The sequence below is a fragment of the Rhinoderma darwinii genome, chromosome 8, assembly GCF_050947455.1.
Source record: "Rhinoderma darwinii isolate aRhiDar2 chromosome 8, aRhiDar2.hap1, whole genome shotgun sequence".
NCBI classification, from domain to species: Eukaryota; Metazoa; Chordata; class Amphibia; order Anura; family Rhinodermatidae; genus Rhinoderma; species Rhinoderma darwinii.
In genome coordinates this window covers 83,204-109,271 of record NC_134694.1, presented here as the reverse complement: position 1 = coordinate 109,271, position 26,068 = coordinate 83,204, and the positions used below count along the sequence as shown (strand labels likewise).

The 26,068-nt window shown below is 45.4% G+C and overlaps 1 protein-coding gene across 4 annotated transcripts in view; it reads right to left on the bottom strand.

The window, feature by feature from the left end:
• Nucleotides 1-15,429, bottom strand: part of LOC142658974 (rho GTPase-activating protein 27-like) — an 81,605-nt gene extending 66,176 nt beyond the window's left edge. For all 4 annotated transcript variants that reach the window (XM_075834579.1, XM_075834580.1, XM_075834577.1 and 1 more), the window contains exons 1-2: nucleotides 15,237-15,429; nucleotides 13,942-14,768 (exon numbers count right to left, since the gene is read on the bottom strand). In XM_075834579.1, coding sequence (XP_075690694.1) covers nucleotides 13,942-14,768; nucleotides 15,237-15,420 — 1,011 coding nt within the window. In that variant the 5' untranslated portion in view covers nucleotides 15,421-15,429. The remainder of the gene's footprint in view (nucleotides 1-13,941; nucleotides 14,769-15,236) is intronic.
• Nucleotides 15,430-26,068: the final 10,639 nt, after the last annotated feature.

Here is a 26,068-nt window from a genome sequence, read left to right as displayed (position 1 = left end):
TGTGTGTGTTGAATCTATAGAATATATGAGATCCCTCTGTGTGTGATAAATCTATAGAATATACGAGATCCCTCTGTGTGTGTTGAATCTATAGAATATATGAGATCCCTCTGTGTGTGATGAATCTATAGAATATATGAGATCCTTCTGTGTGTGATGAATCTATAGAATATATGAGATCCCTATGTGTGTTATGAATCTATAGAATATAGGAGATCCCTCTGTGTGTGTGATGAATCTATAGAATATATGAGATCCCTCTGTGTGTGTGATGAATCTATAGAATATATGAGATCCCTCCGTGTGTGATGAATCTATAGAATATATGAGATCCCTCTGTGTGTGAGGAATCTATAGAATATATGAGATCCCTCTGTGTGTGATGAATCTATAGAATATATGAGATCCCTCTGTGTGTGATGAATCTATAGAATATATGAGATCCCTCTGTGTGTGATGAATCTATAGAATATATGAGATCCCTCTGTGTGTGATGAATCTATAGAATATACGAGATCCCTCTGTGTGTGATAAATCTATAGAATATACGAGATCCCTCTGTGTGTGATGAATCTATAGAATATATGAGATCCCTCTGTGTGTGATGAATCTATAGAATATATGAGATCCCTCTGTGTGTGATGAATCTATAGAATATATGAGATCCCTCTGTGTGTGTTGAATCTATAGAATATATGAGATCCCTCTGTGTGTGATGAATCTATAGAATATATGAGATCCCTCTGTGTGATGAATCTATAGAATATGTGAGATCCCTCTGTGTGTGATGAATCTATAGAATATATGAGATCCCTCTGTGTGTGATGAATATATAGAATATATGAGATCCCTCTGTGTGTGATGAATATATAGAATATATGAGATCCCTATGTGTGTTATGAATCTATAGAATATAGGAGATCCCTCTGTGTGTGTGATGAATCTATAGAATATATGAGATCCCTCTGTGTGTGTGATGAATCTATAGAATATATGAGATCCCTCCGTGTGTGATGAATCTATAGAATATATGAGATCCCTCTGTGTGTGAGGAATCTATAGAATATATGAGATCCCTCTGTGTGTGATGAATCTATAGAATATATGAGATCCCTCTGTGTGTGATGAATCTATAGAATATATGAGATCCCTCTGTGTGTGATGAATCTATAGAATATATGAGATCCCTCTGTGTGTGATGAATCTATAGAATATATGAGATCCCTCTGTGTGTGATGAATCTATAGAATATATGAGATCCCTCTGTGTGTGATAAATCTATAGAATATATGAGATCCCTCTGTGTGTGATGAATCTATAGAATATATGAGATCCCTCTGTGTGTGATGAATCTATAGAATATATGAGATCCCTCTGTGTGTGATGAATCTATAGAATATGTGAGATCCCTCTGTGTGTGATGAATCTATAGACTATACGAGATCCCTCTGTGTGTGATGAATATATAGAATATATGAGACACTTTATGAATTGAATTACTGAAATAAATGAACTTTTTGATGATATTCTAATTCATTGAGAAGGACCAGTATATACAGATCCAGCACAAAACCGCTCAGTACAGAAATCATTTGCAAATTCAGTGTAACCACTACCATATAGATTTGTACGGCACAAAAATACAGCTCCCAGCGCGGCCCAAACAATGGTAAGGACATGCTGGGAGCTCCGGTTTAATAAAAAAATAAAAATAAAAAATCATACCACAGATCATCTCGCTGCAGATCATACAGTGACTACAGTAGGGATTAGAGACTGAATAAACATTTACATTGAGTGACTCACAAGTGGCATGTCATATTTTAGTAATTCGCTCTCTTTTCTTCTCCATCTGGTCCAGACCTCTATGTTGACTTCTCCCAAACACGGCCCATTTCTACAGAGTTTGCCGCTCAGCTGTCTTCAGCTTCTCACTTTCCAAACATTTCCGCACCTTTAAATGAAGAGAATATTCTCATGGTGCCATACACTGTGCCCCCTGCAGACAGTGCCCCACATAGTGCTCCCTGCAGACGGTGCCCCACCAGACAGTGCCCCCTGCAGACGGTGCCCCACACAGTGCCCCCTGCAGACGGTGCCCCACACAGTGCCCCCTGCAGACGGTGCCCCACACAGAGCCCCCTGCAGACGGTGCCCCACACAGAGCCCCCTGCAGACGGTGCCCCACACAGAGCCCCCTGCAGACGGTGCCCCACACAGAGCCCCCTGCAGACGGTGCCCCACACAGAGCCCCCTGCAGACGGTGCCCCACACAGAGCCCCCTGCAGACTGTGCCCCACATAGAGCCCCCTGCAGACTGTGCCCCACATAGAGCCCCCTGCAGACTGTGCCCCACATAGAGCCCCCTGCAGACTGTGCCCCACATAGAGCCCCCTGCAGACTGTGCCCCACATAGAGCCCCCTGCAGACTGTGCCCCACATAGAGCCCCCTGCAGACTGTGCCCCACATAGAGCCACCTGCAGACTGTGCCCCACATAGAGCCCCCTATAGACTGTACCCCACATAGAGCCCCCTATAGACTGTGCCCCACATAGAGCCCCTATAGACTGTGCCCCACATAGCACCCCCTATAGACTGTGCCCCACATAGAGCCCCCTGCAGACAGTGCCCCACACAGTGCCCCCTGCAGACAGTGCCCCACACAGTGCCCCCTGCAGACAGTGCCCCACACAGTGCCCCCTGCAGACAGTGCCCCACACAGAGCCCCCTGCAGACTGTGCCCCACACAGAGCCCCCTGCAGACTGTGCCCCACACAGAGCCCCCTGCAGACTGTGCCCCTATAGACTGTGCCCCACATAGAGCCCCCTATAGACTGTGCCCCACATAGAGCCACCTGTAGATGGAACCACTCAAACTTAACAGAAAAAAAAACACCTTTACATACTCACCTGATCTCGTTCCCACGCCGTCCTCTAGCAATGAAAGGAAAAGCGTTTGTGCCTAAGGCATAATAAATACCCTAATTACCAGCTACCTAAATGAGAATGTTAAATTGAAGGGAAAACAGCTCCTGATTTTCAGACGTTTTTTAAGCCACTCGCGATTTTTGCTGCGTTTTTGGAGCGGTTTTCAATAGTGTCAATAAAAAACGGCTCCAAAAAACAATGCGCAGAATGTCCTGCACTTCTTTTTCGCGGCCGTTTTGAAAAACGGCCGCATAAAAACAACGGCCAATCGGGACAGGACGCGTTTTTGCCATTGCAATCAATGGGCAGATGTTTGGAGGCGTTCTGCTTCCCATTTCTCTGCCGTTTTTTGGGTGTTTACGGCCGTGTGAACATACCCGAATAGTGGATCAGTCAGCCGCTGCAGTACGCTGTGCTAGCACCAAGTAACCATGAACTATGGAATATCCAGTACAACTGCCAGTCAAACACAGGAATCAAAACCAAAGCAGCCCCCCCCCCCCCCGACATATTGAACTACAAACGTAGCGTCTTCAGGGGTAGACTGGGGCTAGTGGTCCTCCGGCAATGAAGGTCTGCTGGGGCCGAGCACCACAAGGGCTGTGATGACGTCCTGCCACTGCTAGTTATGCATGTAATTGTAGCTGCATCCTATAGACCAGGGGTCTCAAGCACACTGCCTGCGGCCCGCGGGACACAGAGCAGCTAGTATCGGCTCTGCTCCGGGACTCTGTGGAATTCCCCAACATCGTTGCCCATATCTACAGAGGACACTGGAATTATCTAGAGGTGTGTGGCAGTATCTACAGAGGGCACCGTGGCAGTATCTACAGAGGGCACCGTGGCAGTATCTACAGAGGGCACCGTGGCAGTATCTACAGAGGGCACCGTGGCAGTATCTACAGAGGGCACCGTGGCAGTATCTACAGAGGGCACCGTGGCAGTATCTACAGAGGGCACCGTGGCAGTATCTACAGAGGGCACCGTGGCAGTATCTACAGAGGGCACCGTGGCACTTTCCAAAAAGGGGCTGCCCAATCTTGACATTTGTGTGTCTGCCAACTGAGCTGCCGGACTGCATTTAGGGACACTTAAGCTGGAAAACTGGAATGTTGAAATAAGCACGTGGAGAAATATCTCAAATTTCCATTAACTTTAAACCTAGCGCTATTATTATAGTAATGTAGCATTGTTAGGGTATGTGCACACGATGAGAGGCTTTTACGTCTGAAATTAGAGACGGTTTTGAGGAGAAAACAGTTGTGTAGTTTCAGACGTAAATGCTCCTCCTCGCATTTTGCGAGGCGTCATTGACGCCCGTAATCTTGAGCTGCTCTTCATTGAATTCAATGAAAAACAACTCAAATTAAGTTTCAAAGAAGTGCCCTGCATATAATGTATATAAGTGTCCCGCATATAATGTATATAAGTGTCCCGCATATAATGTATATAAGTGTCCCGCATATAATGTATATAAGTGCCCCGCATATAATGTATATAAGTGCCCCGCATATAATGTATATAAGTGTCCCGCATATAATTTATATAAGTGTCCCGCATATAATGTATATAAGTGTCCCGCATATAATGTATATAAGTGTCCCGCATATAATGTATATAAGTGTCCCGCATATAATGTATATAAGTGTCCCGCATATAATGTATATAAGTGTCCCGCATATAATGTATATAAGTGTCCCGCATATAATGTATATAAGTGTCCCGCATATAATGTATATAAGTGTCCCGCATATAATGTATATAAGTGTCCCGCATATAACGTATATAAGTGTCCCGCATATAACGTATATAAGTGTCCCGCATATAACGTATATAAGTGTCCCGCATATAACGTATATAAGTGTCCCGCATATAACGTATATAAGTGTCCCGCATATAACGTATATAAGTGTCCCGCATATAACGTATATAAGTGTCCCGCATATAACGTATATAAGTGTCCCGCATATAACGTATATAAGTGTCCCGCATATAACGTATATAAGTGTCCCGCATATAACGTATATAAGTGTCCCGCATATAACGTATATAAGTGTCCCGCATGTAACGTATAGAAGTGTCCCGCATGTAATGTATATAAGTGTCCCGCATGTAATGTATATAAGTGTCCCGCATATAATGTATATAAGTGTCCCGTATATAATGTATATAAGTGTCCCGTATAGAATGTATATAAGTGTCCCGCATATAATGTATATAAGTGTCCCGTATATAATGTATATAAGTGTCCCGTATAGAATGTATATAAGTGTCCCGCGTGTAATGTATATAAGTGTCCCGCGTGTAATGTATATAAGTGTCCCGCGTGTAATGTATATAAGTGTCCCGCGTGTAATGTATATTAGTGTCCCGCATGTAATGTATATAAGTGTCCCGCATATAATGTATATAAGTGTCCCGCATATAATGTATATAAGTGTCCCGCATATAATGTATATAAGTGTCCCGCATATAATGTATATAAGTGTCCCGCATATAATGTATATAAGTGTCCCGCATATAATGTATATAAGTGTCCCGCATATAATGTATATAAGTGCCCCGCATATAATGTATATAAGTGCCCCGCATATAATGTATATAAGTCCCCCGCATATAATGTATAGAAGTGTCCCGCATATAATGTATATAAGTGTCCCGCATATAATGTATATAAGTGTCCCGCATATAATGTATATAAGTGCCCCGCATATAATGTATATAAGTGCCCCGCATATAATGTATATAAGTGCCCCGCATATAATGTATATAAGTGCCCCGCATATAATGTATATAAGTGTCCCGCATATAATGTATATAAGTGTCCCGCATATAATGTATATAAGTGTCCCGCATATAATGTATATAAGTGTCCCGCATATAATGTATATAAGTGTCCCGCATATAATGTATATAAGTGTCCCGCATATAATGTATATAAGTGTCCCGCATATAATGTATATAAGTGTCCCGCATATAATGTATATAAGTGCCCCGCATATAATGTATATAAGTGCCCCGCATATAATGTATAGAAGTGTCCCGCATATAATGTATAGAAGTGTCCCGCATATCATGTATATAAGTGTCCCGCATATCATGTATATAAGTGTCCCGCATATAATGTATATAAGTGTCCCGCATGTAATGTATAGAAGTGTCCCGCATGTAATGTATAGAAGTGTCCCGCATATAATGTATAGAAGTGTCCCGCATATAATGTATAGAAGTGTCCCGCATATAATGTATATAAGTGCCCCGCATATAATGTATATAAGTGCCCCGCATATAATGTATAGAAGTGTCCCGCATATAATGTATAGAAGTGTCCCGCATATCATGTATATAAGTGTCCCGCATATCATGTATATAAGTGTCCCGCATATAATGTATATAAGTGTCCCGCATGTAATGTATAGAAGTGTCCCGCATGTAATGTATAGAAGTGTCCCGCATATAATGTATAGAAGTGTCCCGCATATAATGTATAGAAGTGTCCCGCATATAATGTATATAAGTGTCCCGCATGTAATGTATAGAAGTGTCCCGCATATAATGTATAGAAGTGTCCCGCATGTAATGTATAGAAGTGTCCCGCATGTAATGTATATAAGTGTCCCGCATATAATGTATATAAGTGTCCCGTATAGAATGTATATAAGTGTCCCGCATAGAATGTATATAAGTGTCCCGCGTGTAATGTATATAAGTGCCCCGCATATAATGTATATAAGTGCCCCGCATATAATGTATAGAAGTGTCCCGCATATAATGTATAGAAGTGTCCCGCATATAATGTATATAAGTGTCCCGCATATAATGTATATAAGTGTCCCGCATATAATGTATATAAGTGTCCCGCATGTAATGTATAGAAGTGTCCTGCATATAATGTATATAAGTGTCCCGCATGTAATGTATATAAGTGTCCCGCATATAATGTATATAAGAGTCCCGCATATAATGTATATAAGTGTCCCGCATGTAATGTATAGAAGTGTCCCGCATATAATGTATATAAGTGTCCTGCACTTCTTTTGACGAGGCTGTATTTTTACGAGTCGTCGTTTGACAGCTGTCAAACGACGACGCGTAAATGACAGGTCGTCTGCACAGTACGTCGGCAAACCCATTCAAATGAATGGGCAGATGTTTGCCGACGTATTGGAGCCGTATTTTCAGACGTAAAACGAGGCATAATACGTCTCGTTTACGCCTGAAAATAGGTTGTGTGAACCCAGCCTTATAGTAATGTAGTGTTATAGTCATGTAGTGTTATAGTAATGTAGTGTTATAGTAATGTAGTGATATAGTAATGTAGTGTATAGTAAGGTAGTGTTATAGTAATGTAGTGTTATAGTAATGTAGTGTTATTATAGTAATGTAGCGTTATAGTAATGTAGCCTTATAGTAATGTAGCGTTATAGTAATGTAGTGTTATAGTAATGTAGTGTTATAGTAATGTAGTGTTATAGTAATGTAGTATTATAGTAATGTAGTGTTATAGTAATGTAGTGTTATAGTCATGTAGTGTTATAGTAATGTAGTGTTATAGTAATGTAGTATTATAGTAATGTAGTGTTATAGTAATGTAGTATAGTAATGTAGTGTTATAGTCATGTAGTGTTATAGTAATGTAGCGTTATAGTAATGTAGCGTTATAGTAATGTAGCGTTATAGTAATGTAGCGTTATAGTAATGTAGTGTTATAGTAATGTAGTGTTATAGTAATGTAGTGTTATAGTAATGTAGTGTTATAGTAATGTAGTGTTATAGTCATGTAGTGTTATAGTAATGTAGTGTTATAGTAATGTAGTGTTATAGTAATGTAGTGTATAGTAAGGTAGTGTTATAGTAATGTAGTGTTATAGTAATGTAGTGTTATTATAGTAATGTAGCGTTATAGTAATGTAGCCTTATAGTAATGTAGCGTTATAGTAATGTAGTGTTATAGTAATGTAGTGTTATAGTAATGTAGTGTTATAGTAATGTAGTATTATAGTAATGTAGTGTTATAGTAATGTAGTGTTATAGTCATGTAGTGTTATAGTAATGTAGTGTTATAGTAATGTAGTGATATAGTAATGTAGTATTATAGTAATGTAGTGTTATAGTAATGTAGTATAGTAATGTAGTGTTATAGTCATGTAGTGTTATAGTAATGTAGCGTTATAGTAATGTAGCGTTATAGTAATGTAGCGTTATAGTAATGTAGCGTTATAGTAATGTAGTGTTATAGTAATGTAGTGTTATAGTAATGTAGTGTTATAGTAATGTAGTAGTGTTATAGTAATGTAGTGTTATAGTAATGTAGTGTTATAGTAATGTAGTGTTATAGTAATGTAGTGTATAGTAAGGTAGTGTTATAGTAATGTAGTGTTATAGTAATGTAGTGTTATTATAGTAATGTAGCGTTATAGTAATGTAGCCTTATAGTAATGTAGCGTTATAGTAATGTAGCGTTATAGTAATGTAGCGTTATAGTAATGTAGCGTTATAGTAATGTGGTGTTATAGTAATGTAGTGTTATAGTAATGTAGTGTTATAGTAATGTAGTGTTATAGTAATGTAGTGTTATAGTAATGTAGTGTTATAGTAATGTAGTGTTATAGTAATGTAGTGTTATAGTAATGTAGTGTTATAGTAATGTAGTGTTATAGTAATGTAGTGTTATAGTAATGTAGTGTTATAGTAATGTAGTGTTATAGTAATGTGGCGTTATAGTAATGTAGTGTTATAGTAATGTAGTGTTATAGTAATGTAGTGTTATAGTAATGTGGCGTTATAGTAATGTAGTGTATAGTAATATAGTGTTATAGTAATGTAGTATTATAGTAATGTAGTGTTATAGTAATGTAGTGTATAGTAATATAGTGTTATAGTAATGTAGTGTTATAGTAATGTAGTATTATAGTAATGTAGTGTTATTATTGTAGTTCAAATAACTAATTGATTAACAATAATTTTATATTGTATCAAATTTGAAAGTAATGCGGCCGTCAACTTCCCATTTTATCTATATGTGGCCCACTTACCCGGCCGAGTTTGAGACCCCTGATATAGACGCAGATACAATTATATTGCAGGAGGGGGTGGCATTGGCTGGTTTCAGTGGCACCTCCTGATGAGAGAAGCTCATCTCGCCTCATGAACGGCGCGGCCCTGCGTCCGTATCCCACCCGCAGTGTTACTGAACTGGGGTCTCTCATGTCTTATACTCCAGGCACTATATATTCTACAGTCAGTCGTGTTCTCACCGCTCAAGTGTTCTACATGTCATCTGAGCAAAAACAGGAAATTAGCAGAGCAGTGTATGCAGCTCTGGATGTGACTGGAGCGTGAGATGATGTAAATCAGCTTGAAAATGCAGCCGAAAAATTGTGCAAGAGGCGTGATCCATGAAAGACGCGCACGACACGTATAAGGCGGAGTTCACACTCGTTAGTCATCCAGACAGATAGAAGTGCAGCGTACAGGACTTATTTCTCCGGATGGGTTATTGTTAATCACTGGTGTCAATATCAAACGGATACAAATAGATTCATCCGTTTTTAGATCAGCGGTTGGTATCAAAATAACGGATTACAGAGTAACGGACTACACAAGGCAAGTGTGAACTTCGTCTAACACATTTACCAATCACACATAGGACTTCCCCAGGCAGAGCAGATTGCTGATGGTTTCCTGCATTTCTCTCATCTGTTCTCCACCCATTAGGCTGGGTTCACACACACTATTTACGGACGTTTTAACCTCGAATTACGTCTGAAAATACGTTTTCCATGGACTCTATAGAAAATCAGCTCCAATTACGTCTGTAATGGACGCAGCGGAAAACGCCGGCAACATGCCATTCTCCTGAAAACAGCTCCGTAATATCAGCCGTATTGGACGCTGCCGTGTGAACAGACCCTTACAGCCCAGGACGACTTTAATCGGCTTCACTGCTCAGGTAGAGCACACCCCTCCCCCAGCGCCCCCTGCTGCTCACGTGCCACAATGAAATCTGCAGAGCTACAGAGATTTCAGCAATAATCTGCAGGAATTTATATTTATCACACCGATCTGGACATACTGTAAAATCAGATAAAGAACCGTGAGGAATCGCATAGCCCATGTAGAAAAGTAACTGTCCCCTTACACTTAAACTGGGTGTATAGGATTAGAAAAACAGGTCTGCTTTATTCCAGAAACAGCGCCCCTCCCGTCCATGGCTGGGTCTGGTATCGCATCTAAGTCCCTTTCACTTGAATACCAAAAACCTGCACCCGGAGGAGAGCGGCGCCATCCACATCTAATCATCTCACGCAGCGATCACTGCCAGCCAACCTGCACCCGGAGGAGAGCAGCGCCACCCATGTCTAATTATCTCAGGCAGCGATCACTGCCAACCTGCACCCGGAGGAGAGCAGCGCCACCCATGTCTAATTATCTCAGGCAGCGATCACTGCCAACCTGCACCCGGAGGAGAGCGGCGCCACCCATGTCTAATCATCTCACGCAGCGATCACTGCCAACCTGCACCCGGAGGAGAGCGGCGCCATCCATGTCTAATCATCTCACGCAGCGATCACTGCCAGCCTGCACCCGGAGGAGAGCGGCGCCATCCATGTCTAATCATCTCACGCAGCGATCACTGCCAGCCTGCACCCGGAGGAGAGCGGCGCCACCCATGTCTAAACATCTCACGCAGCGATCACTGCCAGCCTGCACCCGGAGGAGAGCGGCGCCACCCATGTCTAATCATCTCACGCAGCGATCACTGCGAGCCAACCTGCACCCGGAGGAGAGCGGCGCCACCCATGTCTAATCATCTCACGCAGCGATCACTGCCAGCCAACCTGCACCCGGAGGAGAGCGGCGCCACCCATGTCTAATCATCTCAGGCAGCGATCACTGCCAACCTGCACCCGGAGGAGAGCGGCGCCACCCATGTCTAATCATCTCACGCAGAGATCACTGCCAGCCTGCACCTGGAGGAGAACGGCGCCACCCATGTCTAATCATCTCAGGAAGCGATCACTGCCAGCCTGCACCCGGAGGAGAGCGGCGCCACCCACGTCTAAATCATCTCACGCAGCGATCACTGCCAGCCAACCTGCATCCGGTGAGAGCGGCGTCATCCATGTCTAATCTCACGCAGCGATCACTGCCAGCCAACCTGCACCCAGAGGAGGGCGGCATCATCCATGTCTAATCATCTCACACAGCGATCACTGCCAGCCAACCTGCACCCAGAGGAGGGGGGCATCATCCATGTCTAATCATCTCACACAGCGATCACTGCAAACCTGCACCCGGAGGAGAGCGGCGCCACCCATATCTAATCATCTCACACAGCGATCACTGCCAACCTGCACCCGGAGGAGAGCGGCGCCACCCGTGTCTAATCATCTCACGCAGCGATCACTGCCAGCCCGCACCCGGAGGAGAACGGCGCCACCCATGTCTAATCATCTCACACAGCGATCACTGCAAACCTGCACCCGGAGGAGAGCGGCGCCACCCATATCTAATCATCTCACACAGCGATCACTGCAAACCTGCACCCGGAGGAGAGCGGCGCCACCCATGTCTAATCATCTCAGGCAGCGATCACTGCCAACCTGCACCCGGAGGAGAGCGGCGCCACCCGTGTCTAATCATCTCACGCAGCGATCACTGCCAGCCCGCACCCGGAGGAGAACGGCGCCACCCATGTCTAATCATCTCACGCAGCGATCACTGCCAGCCTGCACCCGGAGAACGGCGCCACCCACGTCTAAATCATCTCACGCAGCGATCACTGCCAGCCAACCTGCATCCGGTGAGAGCGGCGTCATCCATGTCTAATCATCTCACACAGCGATCACTGCCAGCCAACCTGCACCCAGAGGAGGGGGGCATCATCCATGTCTAATCATCTCACACAGCGATCACTGCAAACCTGCACCCAGAGGAGAGCGGCGCCACCCATATCTAATCATCTCACACAGCGATCACTGCCAGCCAACCGGCATCCAGAGGAGGGCGGCATCATCCATGTCTAATCATCTCACACAGCGATCACTGCCAGCCAACCTGCACCCAGAGGAGAGCGTCGCCACCCGTGTCTAATCATCTCATGCAGCGATCACTGCCAGCCAACCTGCACCCAGAGGAGAGCGTCGCCACCCGTGTCTAATCATCTCACGCAGCGATCACTGCCAGCCAACCTGCACCTGGTGAGAACGCTGCATGAGATGATTAGACATGGATGACGCCGCTCTCCTCCGGGTGCAGGTTAGCTGGCAGTGATTGCTGCGTGAGATGATTAGACGTGGATGACGCCGATCACTGCAGCCAACCTGCACCGGAAGTAGAGCGGCATCATCCATGTCTAATCATCTCACACAGCGATCACTGCCAGCTAACCTGCACCCGGAGGAGAGCGGCGTCATCCATGTCTAATCATCTCATGCAGCGATCACTGCCAGCCAACATCCCTAGATCTGATGTCACACGTCCCTCATCTCCTCTTTACAGATCTGGTCAGAACAATTAGTGACGTGCGTGGTAAATCCAGAGGGTGAGAGTTCTACTTCCCTGGATCTTCAACTTCTGAACAATTGCAGGAACTCTCCATCTGGCAGAGAGGAAATGACATCTGTATAGAAAAAGACCATGGTCTCCGGGAGGAAGGAAAGGTCGCTGGAGACAGCCGTGACACAAGAGGATACTGCAACAACATGGAGCCGCTCTATCTGAACAGGGATCTCCCCTAACATTAATAGTCATAGATCCCCCATAACAGTGCCAGCCACAGATCACTTAATTGTGTGAGCCACAGACCCCCATAATAGTGACAGCTAAAGATCTTCAATAACAGCGATAGCTATAGATCCTCCATAACAGTGTCAGACACAGATTTCCACATAACAGTGGCAACCATGTATTCCCCATAAGTGTGTGAGCTACAGATTCCCATAACAGTGACAACCATGGATAACATATAAGTGTGAGCCACTCATCTCCCATAACAGTGATAGTCGCAGATCACAGGGACAAGCAGAGGTCCCCCATAAGTGTCAGCTGGCAGACATCAGAATCTCAGTCATTTTGAATGTCCTGCCTGCTATAAATATTTCTGGTAGGTCTCCTTGTACCAGGACCAGTAAATATCTCTCCTTGGGATTAGATCCGGTCTGTAGACGCCCCAATTACAGCTCATGGCCGGTTGGATTGTTATCATTACAGAAGGAGGTTTACACCGGGCGACGATCACTACCATTTAGGAATTTCAGAACAATTGTCACAATAATTGCCTGGAATCAATGCAGAATAAATGCTAAAATCTACTCTAGTACTAAATATCACACACACACACACACACACACACACACACACATATATACACGCGCGCACACACACACACACACACACACACACGCTCTGTATTACATAACACACACACACCGACCTGCGTTCTGTATTACATTACATACATTATATCTACACAAACACACACACACGCTCTGTATTACATAACATATACACACACCGACCTGCGTTCCGTATTAAATTTCATACATTATAGCTACACAAACACACACACACACCGACCTGCGTTCTGTATTACATTACATACATTATATCTACACACACACACACACACACACACACCTGAGTGGATTTGCATCACAAAAAGAACCTCCTGTAGAGTGGAGGGATGTGCGGCTCCTGGAACATGGCGGTGTCGGCCCTAGGGAAACTCTTGTGAACTCTAAAGTCTATTGTTGGTACAGAGTCAGCACCCACTTCAGACAATATTCATCCACGCAATTGCTGAATTATAGAGAGAATGATGGCCATGGTGGTCACCGACATCACTATGTACATGGCCGGTCACAGCAAGCCCACTATCTGATCACGTTAACATGAACCTACAGTAGGGAAGTTACTACGTGCGGTCTCAGATGTGGCCTTGACTTCACTCAAGACCACCACCAGCCCCCATTAGCACATTTGTTGTCCCCCCTTCCTCATGGAATTACCTTTTCCAGTGCGGAGCAGCTGTCGGAGCCGGCCACATTGCTATGCTGAACGGACAGCAGTTCCTCCATGTGAAGCTGGATCCCCGGTATCTTGACGGTGTCCGGTGTCGGCTGAATAGAGGAGGGTGGCGCAGACTTTATGAGCTGCAGATCATTCAGAGACTGTGAGGGTCTAATCCTGGGCTGCAAGTCTGGGGGCCACATAAAACTGATGCGCTTTAAGGGATCCGAGACTTTCTTGGAGTTGTGGAAGGTTCTTAGTGGGCCCAGCTTGTGGTCAGTGTTCACACTGTCGCGTGACCTTCTCTGCTCTGTTGCTGCATTGCATCTCAGCTGTGATAGGTCAAGTAAAGAGCGAGATGATCCTGTCGTGAGTAGATGCTGCACATTGCCCGAGGCTGCACTGGCAGGGCCCATCTCGAGTAGATCGGTCAATGCTACCCCTCCCTGGGCACTAGGAGATGGCAAAGAAATAATAGAAGTGTTGTGTAAGTCAGCGGGCACAAATGTGTAGCTGTACTGAGTACAAGGTGTGTGTTCTGCCAGATCTTCTGACCTCTCCCGAGAACGGTCAGTCCCGTGGGAGCCCCGGCTGATGGAGGACAGGACCTTGACGTACTTTGCAGGGATATAGAAAGGCTTGGACTTGTGGTCTCGACAGACATGCCACCAGTGCTCATTGGTCCTCTTCAGGAGAAGGTAACGCTCATGAGGCTTTATAGAGATAATGCTGCCATCTTTAGCCGTGTACTCAAATCCATGCTCTACAAGAACAAAGTCCTTGTCCAAAATCCCCGCACTCTGCATCCCGACAGGCTCGTCAATGCCTATACAAGTTGAGAAGTAAAAGGGATGATTATTGGGGGCTCGGCCCAGTGGTCTGCATGAGATAGATATGACAGGAGATGGTGCGAGAAAAGACCTGCATACATATCTGGCATAGCTGAAATTCAACAGGAGGGGGCAGACAAGGCAGGTAACACAAGCGCACATCTCACCAACCCACAACTACCGCACAATAGACCTTAAAAACAGCCAGCGAGGGACGGCACCACTGACCCAGAGTCAGCACCGGGTGCAATGACATGGTGATCCCACCCCATAGACCAGCACTTAGCGCCCATGTAAATGAATGTTCCCAGCCAGGCTGCAATTAACCAAATACACAGGCTGGGGAACTGGAAGGAGAAGACCTGCAGCCAGGTGACTCGTACACACCGAGTAGACTGGGACCACGTATAAAATATCCATACGGGGCTCTATGATGGAAATGTGCTGACAACAGAGATACCCACCAATGGCCACGCGATCCTGGGAGAAGAAGGGAGACCGGGAATTATACGGAAAGCTGTGGTCTTGTGGAGCTGCAGGACATTCTCCAGGGAGAGCAGAGGAAGCCATTCCGAACAATCCAGAGCTGGGAGTCACTACATCACTGGAAGGGAAGACTTGGTTATTGGGAGAGAGAAGGGCGGACATAGCACTGCGCCTACCTCACTTATTTCATCTGCTCCTTCCTGTTCCATGTGCATTTGTGGAGTAATAACAAGTGTGGAGCACAGGAAGAGCAGGGGGTTCCTGTGTGTGATCAGCGACCCCCACCCCTCAGACGCTGGGTAATAATGATAAACTTATCCACAACACGTCATGCAATTTATTGTGACACACAGCGTAGCATCCACGGTCACGCCAATGGAGACCGATCACAACATACATCTATTCATAAAGAGAAGGAAAGGGAAGCTCCAATCATGGCAGCCCGAAAGAAAACCGGGCCCCAAAACCTGCCCCCAAAACCTGCCCTGCCCCAACCCAAAAAACTAACACAAATAAGGCCAGAGATCTCGAGTTCTCCTTACCTGATTCTCACAACAGCATCGTACCCAGCAACCTTCTCACTTACTACAGGGATGAATTGGGGAGAGGGTGTGCCAGGTAAAAGCTTAGAGTTGGGTGCAGTCTCAAAGGCCACCAGAGGGCATGGGGCAGGGCATAACCCAGACAGAAGAACAGGGCAGTGCTCTCAGTAGAAAAAGGGTGTGAAATGCAAAAAGTAGCCATAGAGTATAGTGCCAGGACAAATGGGGCGCAACATGGTAGAATAAAGTATAAGATCATTACTGGGGCTGAGTGCAATATAGGGTCAGTCCTGGTCTGGGCATCTAGTGAGAACAGTGAAGGACCGGTATATGGGCATGGTGTATTATATAAGCAGTGTATGATCAGTACTGGGGCTGGGTGTAGTATATAAGCAGTGTATGATCAGTACTGGGGCTGGGTGTAGTATATAAGCAGTGTAGGATCAGTATAGGGGCTGGGTGTAGTATATAAGCAGTGTATGATTAGTACTGGGGCTGGGTGTAGTATATAAGCAGTGTATGATCAGTACTGGGGCTGGGTGCAGTATATAAGCAGTGTATGATCAGTACTGGGGCTGGGTGTAGTATATAAGCAGTGTAGGATCAGTACTGGGGCTGTTGCAGTATATAAGCAGTGTATGATCCGTACTGGGGCTGGGTGTAGTATATAAGCAGTGTATGATCAGTACTGGGGCTGGGTGTAGTATATAAGCAGTGTATGAGTACTGGAGCTGGGTGTAGTATATAAGCAGTGTAGGATCAGGACTGGGGCCGGGTGTAGTATATAAGCAGTGTAGGATCAGTACTGGGGCTGGGTGTAGTATATAAGCAGTGTATGATCAGTACTGGGGCTGGGTGCAGTATATAAGCAGTGTAGGATCAGCAGTGGGGCTGGGTATAGTATATAAGCAGTGTATAATCAGTACTGGGGCTGGGTGCAGTATATAAGCAGTGTAGGATCAGCAGTGGGGCTGGGTATAGTATATAAGCAGTGTATAATCAGTACTGGGGCTGGGTGTAGTACATAAGCAGTGAAGGATCAGTACTGGGGCTGGGTGCAGTATATAAGCAGTGTAGGATCAGCAGTGGGGCTGGGTATAGTATATAAGCAGTGTATAATCAGTACTGGGGCTGGGTGCAGTATATAAGCAGTGTAGGATCAGCAGTGGGGCTGGGTATAGTATATAAGCAGTGTATAATCAGTACTGGGGCTGGGTGTAGTACATAAGCAGTGAAGGATCAGTACTGGGGCTGGGTGCAGTATATAAGCAGTGTAGGATCAGCAGTGGGGCTGGGTATAGTATATAAGCAGTGTAAGATCAGTACTGGGGCTGGTGCAGTATATAAGCAGTGTATGATCAGTACTGGGGCTGGGTGTAATATATAAGCAGTGTATGATCAGTACTGGGGCTGGGTGTAGTATATAAGCAGTGTAGGATCAGTATAGGGGCTGGGTGCAGTATATAAGCAGTGTAGGATCAGTACTGGGGCTGTTGCAGTATATAAGCAGTGTATGATCCGTACTGGGGCTGGGTGTAGTATATAAGCAGTGTATGATCAGTACTGGGGCTGGGTGTAGTATATAAGCAGTGTATGAGTACTGGAGCTGGGTGTAGTATATAAGCAGTGTAGGATCAGGACTGGGGCCGGGTGTAGTATATAAGCAGTGTAGGATCAGTACTGGGGCTGGGTGTAGTATATAAGCAGTGTATGATCAGTACTGGGGCTGGGTGCAGTATATAAGCAGTGTAGGATCAGCAGTGGGGCTGGGTATAGTATATAAGCAGTGTATAATCAGTACTGGGGCTGGGTGCAGTATATAAGCAGTGTAGGATCAGCAGTGGGGCTGGGTATAGTATATAAGCAGTGTATAATCAGTACTGGGGCTGGGTGTAGTACATAAGCAGTGAAGGATCAGTACTGGGGCTGGGTGCAGTATATAAGCAGTGTAGGATCAGCAGTGGGGCTGGGTATAGTATATAAGCAGTGTATAATCAGTACTGGGGCTGGGTGCAGTATATAAGCAGTGTAGGATCAGCAGTGGGGCTGGGTATAGTATATAAGCAGTGTATAATCAGTACTGGGGCTGGGTGTAGTACATAAGCAGTGAAGGATCAGTACTGGGGCTGGGTGCAGTATATAAGCAGTGTAGGATCAGCAGTGGGGCTGGGTATAGTATATAAGCAGTGTAAGATCAGTACTGGGGCTGGTGCAGTATATAAGCAGTGTATGATCAGTACTGGGGCTGGGTGTAATATATAAGCAGTGTATGATCAGTACTGGGGCTGGGTGTAGTATATAAGCAGTGTAGGATCAGTATAGGGGCTGGGTGCAGTATATAAGCAGTGTATGATCAGTACTGGGCTGGGTGCAGTATATAAGCAGTGTATGATCAGTACTGGGGCTGGGTGTAGTATATAAGCAGTGTATGATCAGTACTGGGGCTGGGTGCAGTATATAAGCAGTGTAGGATCAGTACTGGGGCTGGGTGTAGTAAATAAGCAGTGTATGATCAGTACTGGGGCTGGGTGCAGTATTTAAGCAGTGTAGGATCAGTACTGGGGCTGGTGTAGTATATAAGCAGTGTAGGATCAGTACTGGGGCTGGGTGTAGTATATAAGCAGTGTAGGATCAGTACTGGGGCTGGGTGCAGTATATAAGCAGTGTAGGATCAGTACTGGGGCTGGGTGTAGTATATAAGCAGTGTATGATCAGTACTGGGGCTGGGTGTAGTATATAAGCAGTGTATGATCAGTACTGGGGCTGGGTGTAGTATATAAGCAGTGTAGGATCAGTACTGGGGCTGGGTGTAGTATACAAGCAGTGTAGGATCAGTACTGGGGCTGGGTGTAGTATATAAGCAGTGTAGGATCAGTACTGGGGCTGGGTGTAGTATATAAGCAGTGTAGGATCAGTATAGGGGCTGGGTGTAGCATATAAGCAGTGTAGGATCAGTACTGGGGCTGGGTGCAGTATATAAGCAGTGTAGGATCAGTACTGGGGCCGGGTGTAGTATATAAGCAGTGTAGGATCAGTACTGGGGCCGGGTGTAGTATATAAGCAGTGTATGATCAGTACTGGGGCCGGGTGCAGTATATAAGCAGTGTATGATCAGTACTGGGGCTGGGTGTAGTATATAAGCAGTGTAGGATCAGTACTGGGGCTGGGTGTAGTATACAAGCAGTGTAGGATCAGTACTGGGGCTGGGTGTAGTATATAAGCAGTGTAGGATCAGTATAGGGGCTGGGTGTAGTATATAAGCAGTGTAGGATCAGTACTGGGGCTGGGTGCAGTATATAAGCAGTGTAGGATCAGTACTGGGGCTGGGTGCAGTATATAAGCAGTGTAGGATCAGTACAGGGGCTGGGTGTAGTATATAAGCAGTGTATGACCAGTACTGGGGCTGGGTGCAGTATATAAGCAGTGTATGATCAGTACTGGGGCTGGGTGTAGTATATAAGCAGTGTAGGATCAGTACTGGGGCTGGGTGCAGTATATAAGCAGTGTATGATCAGTACTGGGGCTGGGTGTAGTATATAAGCAGTGTATGATCAGTACTGGGGCTGGGTGTAGTATATAAGCAGTGTAGGATCAGTACTGGGGCTGGGTGTAGTATATAAGCAGTGTATGATCAGTACTGGGGCTGGGTGCAGTATATAAGCAGTGTATGATCAGTACTGGGGCTGGGTGTAGTATATAAGCAGTGTAGGATCAGTACTGGGGCTGGGTGTAGTATACAAGCAGTGTAGGATCAGTACTGCGGCTGGGTGTAGTATATAAGCAGTGTAGGATCAGTATAGGGGCTGGGTGTAGTATATAAGCAGTGTAGGATCAGTACTGGGGCTGGGTGCAGTATATAAGCAGTGTAGGATCAGTACAGGGGCTGGGTGTAGTATATAAGCAGTGTATGACCAGTACTGGGGCTGGGTGCAGTATATAAGCAGTGTATGATCAGTACTGGGGCTGGGTGTAGTATATAAGCAGTGTATGATCAGTACTGGGGCTGGGTGCAGTTTATACGCAGTGTATGATCAGCACTGGGGCTGGGTGCAGTATATAAGCAGTGTATGATCAGTACTGGGGCTGGGTGTAGTATATAAGCAGTGTATGATCAGTACTGGAGCTGGGTGTAGTATATAAGCAGTGTATGATCAGTACTGGGGCTGGGTGCAGTATATAAGCAGTGTATGATCAGTACTGGGGCTGGGTGCAGTATATAAGCAGTGTATGATCAGTACTGGGCTGGATGCAGTATATAAGCAGTGTATGATCAGTACTGGAGCTGGGTGTAGTATATAAGCAGTGTAGGATCAGTACTGGGGCTGGGTGTAGTATATAAGCAGTGTATGATCAGTACTGGGTGTAGTATATAAGCAGTGTATGATCAGTACTGGGGCTGGGTGTAGTATATAAGCAGTGTATGAGTACTGGGGCTGGGTGCAGTATATAAGCAGTGTAAGATCAGTACTGGGGCTGGGTGCAGTATATAAGCAGTGTAGGATCAGTATAGGGGATGGGTGCAGTATATAAGCAGTGTAGGATCAGTACTGGCGCTGGGTGTAGTATATAAGCAGTGTAGGATCAGTATAGGGGCTGGGTGTAGTATATAAGCAGTGTATGATCAGTACTGGGGCAGTATATAAGCAGTGTATGATCAGTACTGGGGCTGGGTGCAGTATATAAGCAGTGTATGATCAGTACTGGGGCTGGGTGCAGTATATAAGCAGTGTATGATCAGTACTGGGGCTGGGTGTAGTATATAAGCAGTGTAGGATCAGTATAGGGGCTGGGTGTAGTATATAAGCAGTGTAGGATCAGTATAGGGGCTGGGTGTAGTATATAAGCAGTGTATGATCAGTACTGGGCTGGGTGTAGTATATAAGCAGTGTAGGATCAGTACTGGGGCTGGGTGTAGTATATAAGCAGTGTATGATCAGTACTGGGGCTGGGTGTAGTATATAAGCAGTGTATGATCAGTACTGGGGCTGGGTGCAGTATATAAGCAGTGTATGATCAGTACTGGGGCTGGGTGTAGTATATAAGCAGTGTAGGATCAGTATAGGGGCTGGGTGTAGTATATAAGCAGTGTATGATCAGTACTGGGGCTGGGTGTAGTATATAAGCAGTGTATGATCAGTACTGGGCTGGGTGTAGTATATAAGCAGTGTATGATCAGTACTGGAGCTGGGTGTAGTATATAAGCAGTGTATGATCAGTACTGGGGCTGGGTGCAGTATATAAGCAGTGTAGGATCAGTACTGGCGCTGGGTGTAGTATATAAGCAGTGTAGGATCAGTATAGGGGCTGGGTGTAGTATATAAGCAGTGTATGATCAGTACTGGGGCAGTATATAAGCAGTGTATGATCAGTACTGGGGCTGGGTGCAGTATATAAGCAGTGTAGGATCAGTACTGGCGCTGGGTGTAGTATATAAGCAGTGTAGGATCAGTATAGGGGCTGGGTGTAGTATATAAGCAGTGTATGATCAGTACTGGGGCAGTATATAAGCAGTGTAGGATCAGTACTGGGGCTGGGTGTAGTATATAAGCAGTGTATGATCAGTACTGGGGCTGGGTGCAGTATATAAGCAGTGTATGATCAGTACTGGGCTGGGTGTAGTATATAAGCAGTGTATGATCAGTACTGGGGCTGGGTGTAGTATATAAGCAGTGTAGGATCAGTATAGGGGCTGGGTGTAGTATATAAGCAGTGTAGGATCAGTATAGGGGCTGGGTGTAGTATATAAGCAGTGTATGATCAGTACTGGGCTGGGTGTAGTATATAAGCAGTGTAGGATCAGTACTGGGGCTGGGTGTAGTATATAAGCAGTGTAGGATCAGCACTGGGGCTGGGTGCAGTATATAAGCAGTGTATGATCAGTACTGGGGCTGGGTGTAGTATATAAGCAGTGTATGATCAGTACTGGGCTGGGTGCAGTATATAAGCAGTGTATGATCAGTACTGGGGCTGGGCGTAGTATATAAGCAGTGTATGATCAGTACTGGGGCTGGGTGTAGTATATAAGCAGTGTAGGATCAGTACTGGGGCTGTTGCAGTATATAAGCAGTGTATGATCAGTACTGGGGCTGGGTGTAGTATATAAGCAGTGTATGATCAGTACTGGGGCTGGGTGTAGTATATAAGCAGTGTATGATCAGTACTGGGCTGGGTGCAGTATATAAGCAGTGTATGATCAGTACTGGGGCTGGGCGTAGTATATAAGCAGTGTATGATCAGTACTGGGGCTGGGTGTAGTATATAAGCAGTGTAGGATCAGTACTGGGGCTGGGTGCAGTATATAAGCAGTGTAGGATCAGTACTGGGGCCGGGTGTAGTATATAAGCAGTGTATGATCAGTACTGGGGCTGGGTGCAGTATATAAGCAGTGTATGATCAGTACTGGGGCTGGGTGTAGTATATAAGCAGTGTAGGATCAGTACTGGGGCTGGGTGTAGTATACAAGCAGTGTAGGATCAGTACTGCGGCTGGGTGTAGTATATAAGCAGTGTAGGATCAGTATAGGGGCTGGGTGTAGTATATAAGCAGTGTAGGATCAGTACTGGGGCTGGGTGCAGTATATAAGCAGTGTAGGATCAGTACAGGGGCTGGGTGTAGTATATAAGCAGTGTATGACCAGTACTGGGGCTGGGTGCAGTATATAAGCAGTGTATGATCAGTACTGGGGCTGGGTGTAGTATATAAGCAGTGTAGGATCAGTACTGGGGCTGGGTGCAGTATATAAGCAGTGTATGATCAGTACTGGGGCTGGGTGCAGTATATAAGCAGTGTATGATCAGTACTGGGGCTGGGTGTAGTATATAAGCAGTGTATGATCAGTACTGGGGCTGGGTGCAGTTTATACGCAGTGTATGATCAGTACTGGGGCTGGGTGTAGTATATAAGCAGTGTATGATCAGTACTGGGGCTGGGTGTAGTATATAAGCAGTGTATGATCAGTACTGGAGCTGGGTGTAGTATATAAGCAGTGTATGATCAGTACTGGGGCTGGGTGCAGTATATAAGCAGTGTATGATCAGTACTGGAGCTGGGTGTAGTATATAAGCAGTGTATGAGTACTGGGGCTGGGTGTAGTATATAAGCAGTGTAGGATCAGGACTGGGGCCGGGTGTAGTATATAAGCAGTGTAGGATCAGTACTGGGGCTGGGTGTAGTATATAAGCAGTGTATGATCAGTATAGGGGCTGGGTGCAGTATATAAGCAGTGTATGATCAGTACTGGGGCTGGGTGCAGTATATAAGCAGTGTATGATCAGTATAGGGGCTGGGTGCAGTATATAAGCAGTGTATGATCAGTACTGGGGCTGGGTGTAGTATATAAGCAGTGTATGATCAGTACTGGGGCTGTTGCAGTATATAAGCAGTATATGATCAGTACTGGGGCTGGTGTAGTATATAAGCAGTGTATGATTAGTACTGGGGCTGGGTGCAGTATATAAGCAGTGTATGATCAGTACTGGAGCTGGGTGTAGTATATAAGCAGTGTATGATCAGTATAGGGGCTGGGTGCAGTATATAAGCAGTGTATGATCAGTATAGGGGCTTAGTGCAGTATATAAGCAGTGTATGATCAGTACTGGGGCTGGGTGTAGTATATAAGCAGTGTATGATCAGTACTGGGGCTGGGTGCAGTATATGATCAGTACTGGGGCTGGGTGTAGTATATAAGCAGTGTAGGATCAGCACTGGGGCTGGGTGTAGTATATAAGCAGAGTATGATTAGTACTGGGGCTGGGTGTAGTATATAAGCAGTGTATGATCAGTACTGGGGCTGGAGCAGTATATAAGCAGTGTATGATCAGTACTGGGGCTGGAGCAGTATATAAGCAGTGTAGGATCAGCACTGGGGCTGGGTGTAGTATATAAGCAGTGTATGATCTGTACTGGGGCTGGGTGTAGTATATAAGCAGTGTATGATCAGTACTGGGGCTGGTGCAGTATATAAGCAGTGTACGATCAGCACTGGGGCTGGGTGTAGTATATAAGCAGTGTATGATCTGTACTGGGGCTGGGTGTAGTATATAAGCAGTGTATGATCAGTACTGAGGCTGGTGCAGTATATAAGCAGTGTAGGATCAGTACTGGGGCTGGGTGTAGTATATAAGCAGTGTATGATCAGTACTGGGGCTGGGTGTAGTATATAAGCAGTGTATGATCAGTACTGGGCTGGGTGTAGTATATAAGCAGTGTATGATCAGTACTGGGGCTGGGTGTAGTATATAAGCAGTGTATGATCAGTACTGGGGCTGGGTGTAGTATATAAGCAGTGTATGATCAGTACTGGTGCTGGGTGCAGTATATAAGCAGTGTATGATCAGTACTGGGGCTGGGTGTAGTATATAAGCAGTGTATGATCAGTACTGGGGCTGGGTGCAGTATATAAGCAGTGTATGATCAGTACTGGGGCTGGGTGTAGTATATAAGCAATGTAGGATCAGTACTGGGGCTGGGTGTAGTATATAAGCAGTGTATGATCAGTACTGGGGCTGGGTGCAGTATATAAGCAGTGTATGATCAGTACTGGGGCTGGGTGCAGTATATAAGCAGTGTATGATCAGTACTGGGGCTGGGTGCAGTATATAAGCAGTGTATGATCAGTACTGGGGCTGGGTGTAGTATATAAGCAGTGTATGATCAGTACTGGGCTGGGTGCAGTATATAAGCAGTGTAGGATCAGTACTGGGGCTGGGTGTAGTATATAAGCAGTGTAGGATCAGTACTGGGACTGGGTGTAGTATATAAGCAGTGTATGATCAGTACTGGGGCTGGGTGCAGTATATAAGCAGTGTAGGATCAGTAGTGGGGTTGGGTGTAGTATATAAGCAGTGCAGGATCAGTACTGGGGCTGGTGCAGTATATAAGCAATGTATGATCAGTACTGGGGCTGGGTGCAGTATATAAGCAGTGTATGATCAGTAGTGGGGCTGGGTGCAGTATATAAGCAGTGTAGGATCAGTACTGGGCTGGATGCAGTATATAAGCAGTGTATGATCAGAACTGGGGCTGGGTGTAGTATATAAGCAGTATATAAGCAGTGTAGGATCAGTACTGGGGCTGGGTGTAGTATATAAGCAGTGTATGATCAGTATAGGGGCTGGGTGTAGTATATAAGCAGTGTATGATCAGTACTGGGGCTGGGTGTAGTATATAAGCAGTGTATGATCAGTACTGGGGCAGTATATAATCAGTGTAGGATCAGTACTGGGGCTGGGTGTAGTATATAAGCAGTGTATGATCAGTACTGGGGCTGGGTGCAGTATATAAGAAGTGTATGATCAGAACTGGGCTGGGTGTAGTATATAAGCAGTGTATGATCAGTACTGGGGCTGGGTGTAGTATATAAGCAGTGTAGGATCAGTATAGGGGCTGGGTGTAGTATATAAGCAGTGTATAATCAGTATAGGGGCTGGGTGCAGTATATAAGCAGTGTAGGATCAGTACTGGGGCTGGGTGCAGTATATAAGCAGTATATGATCAGTATAGGGGCTGGGTGCAGTATATAAGCAGTGTATGATCAGTACTGGGGCTGGGTGTAGCATATAAGCAGTGTAGGATCAGTACTGGGGCTGGGTGCAGTATATAAGCAGTGTATGATCAGTACTGGGGCTGGGTGCAGTATATAAGCAGTGTAGGATCAGTACTGGGGCTGGGTGCAGTATATAAGCAGTGTATGATCAGTACTGGGGCTGGGTGCAGTATATAAGCAGTGTAGGATCAGTACTGGGGCTGGGTGCAGTATATAAGCAGTGTAGGATCAGTACTGGGGCTGGGTGTAGTATATAAGCAGTGTATGATCAGTACTGGGGCTGGGTGTAGTATATAAGCAGTGTATGAGTACTGGGGCTGGGTGTAGTATATAAGCAGTGTATTATCAGTACTGGGGCTGGGTGCAGTATACAAGCAGTGTATGATCAGTACTGGGGCTGGGTGTAGTATATAAGCAGTGTATGATCAGTACTGGGGCTGGGTGCAGTATATGAGCAGTGTAGGATCAGTACTGGGGCTGGGTGTAGTATATAAGCAGTGTATGATCAGTATAGGGGCTGGGTGTAGTATATAAGCAGTGTATGATCAGTACTGGGGCTGGGTGTAGTATATAAGCAGTGTATGATCAGTACTGGGCTGGGTGCAGTATATAAGCAGTGTAGGATCAGTACTGGGGCTGGGTGTAGTATATAAGCAGTGTAGGATCAGTACTGGGACTGGGTGTAGTATATAAGCAGTGTATGATCAGTACTGGGGCTGGGTGT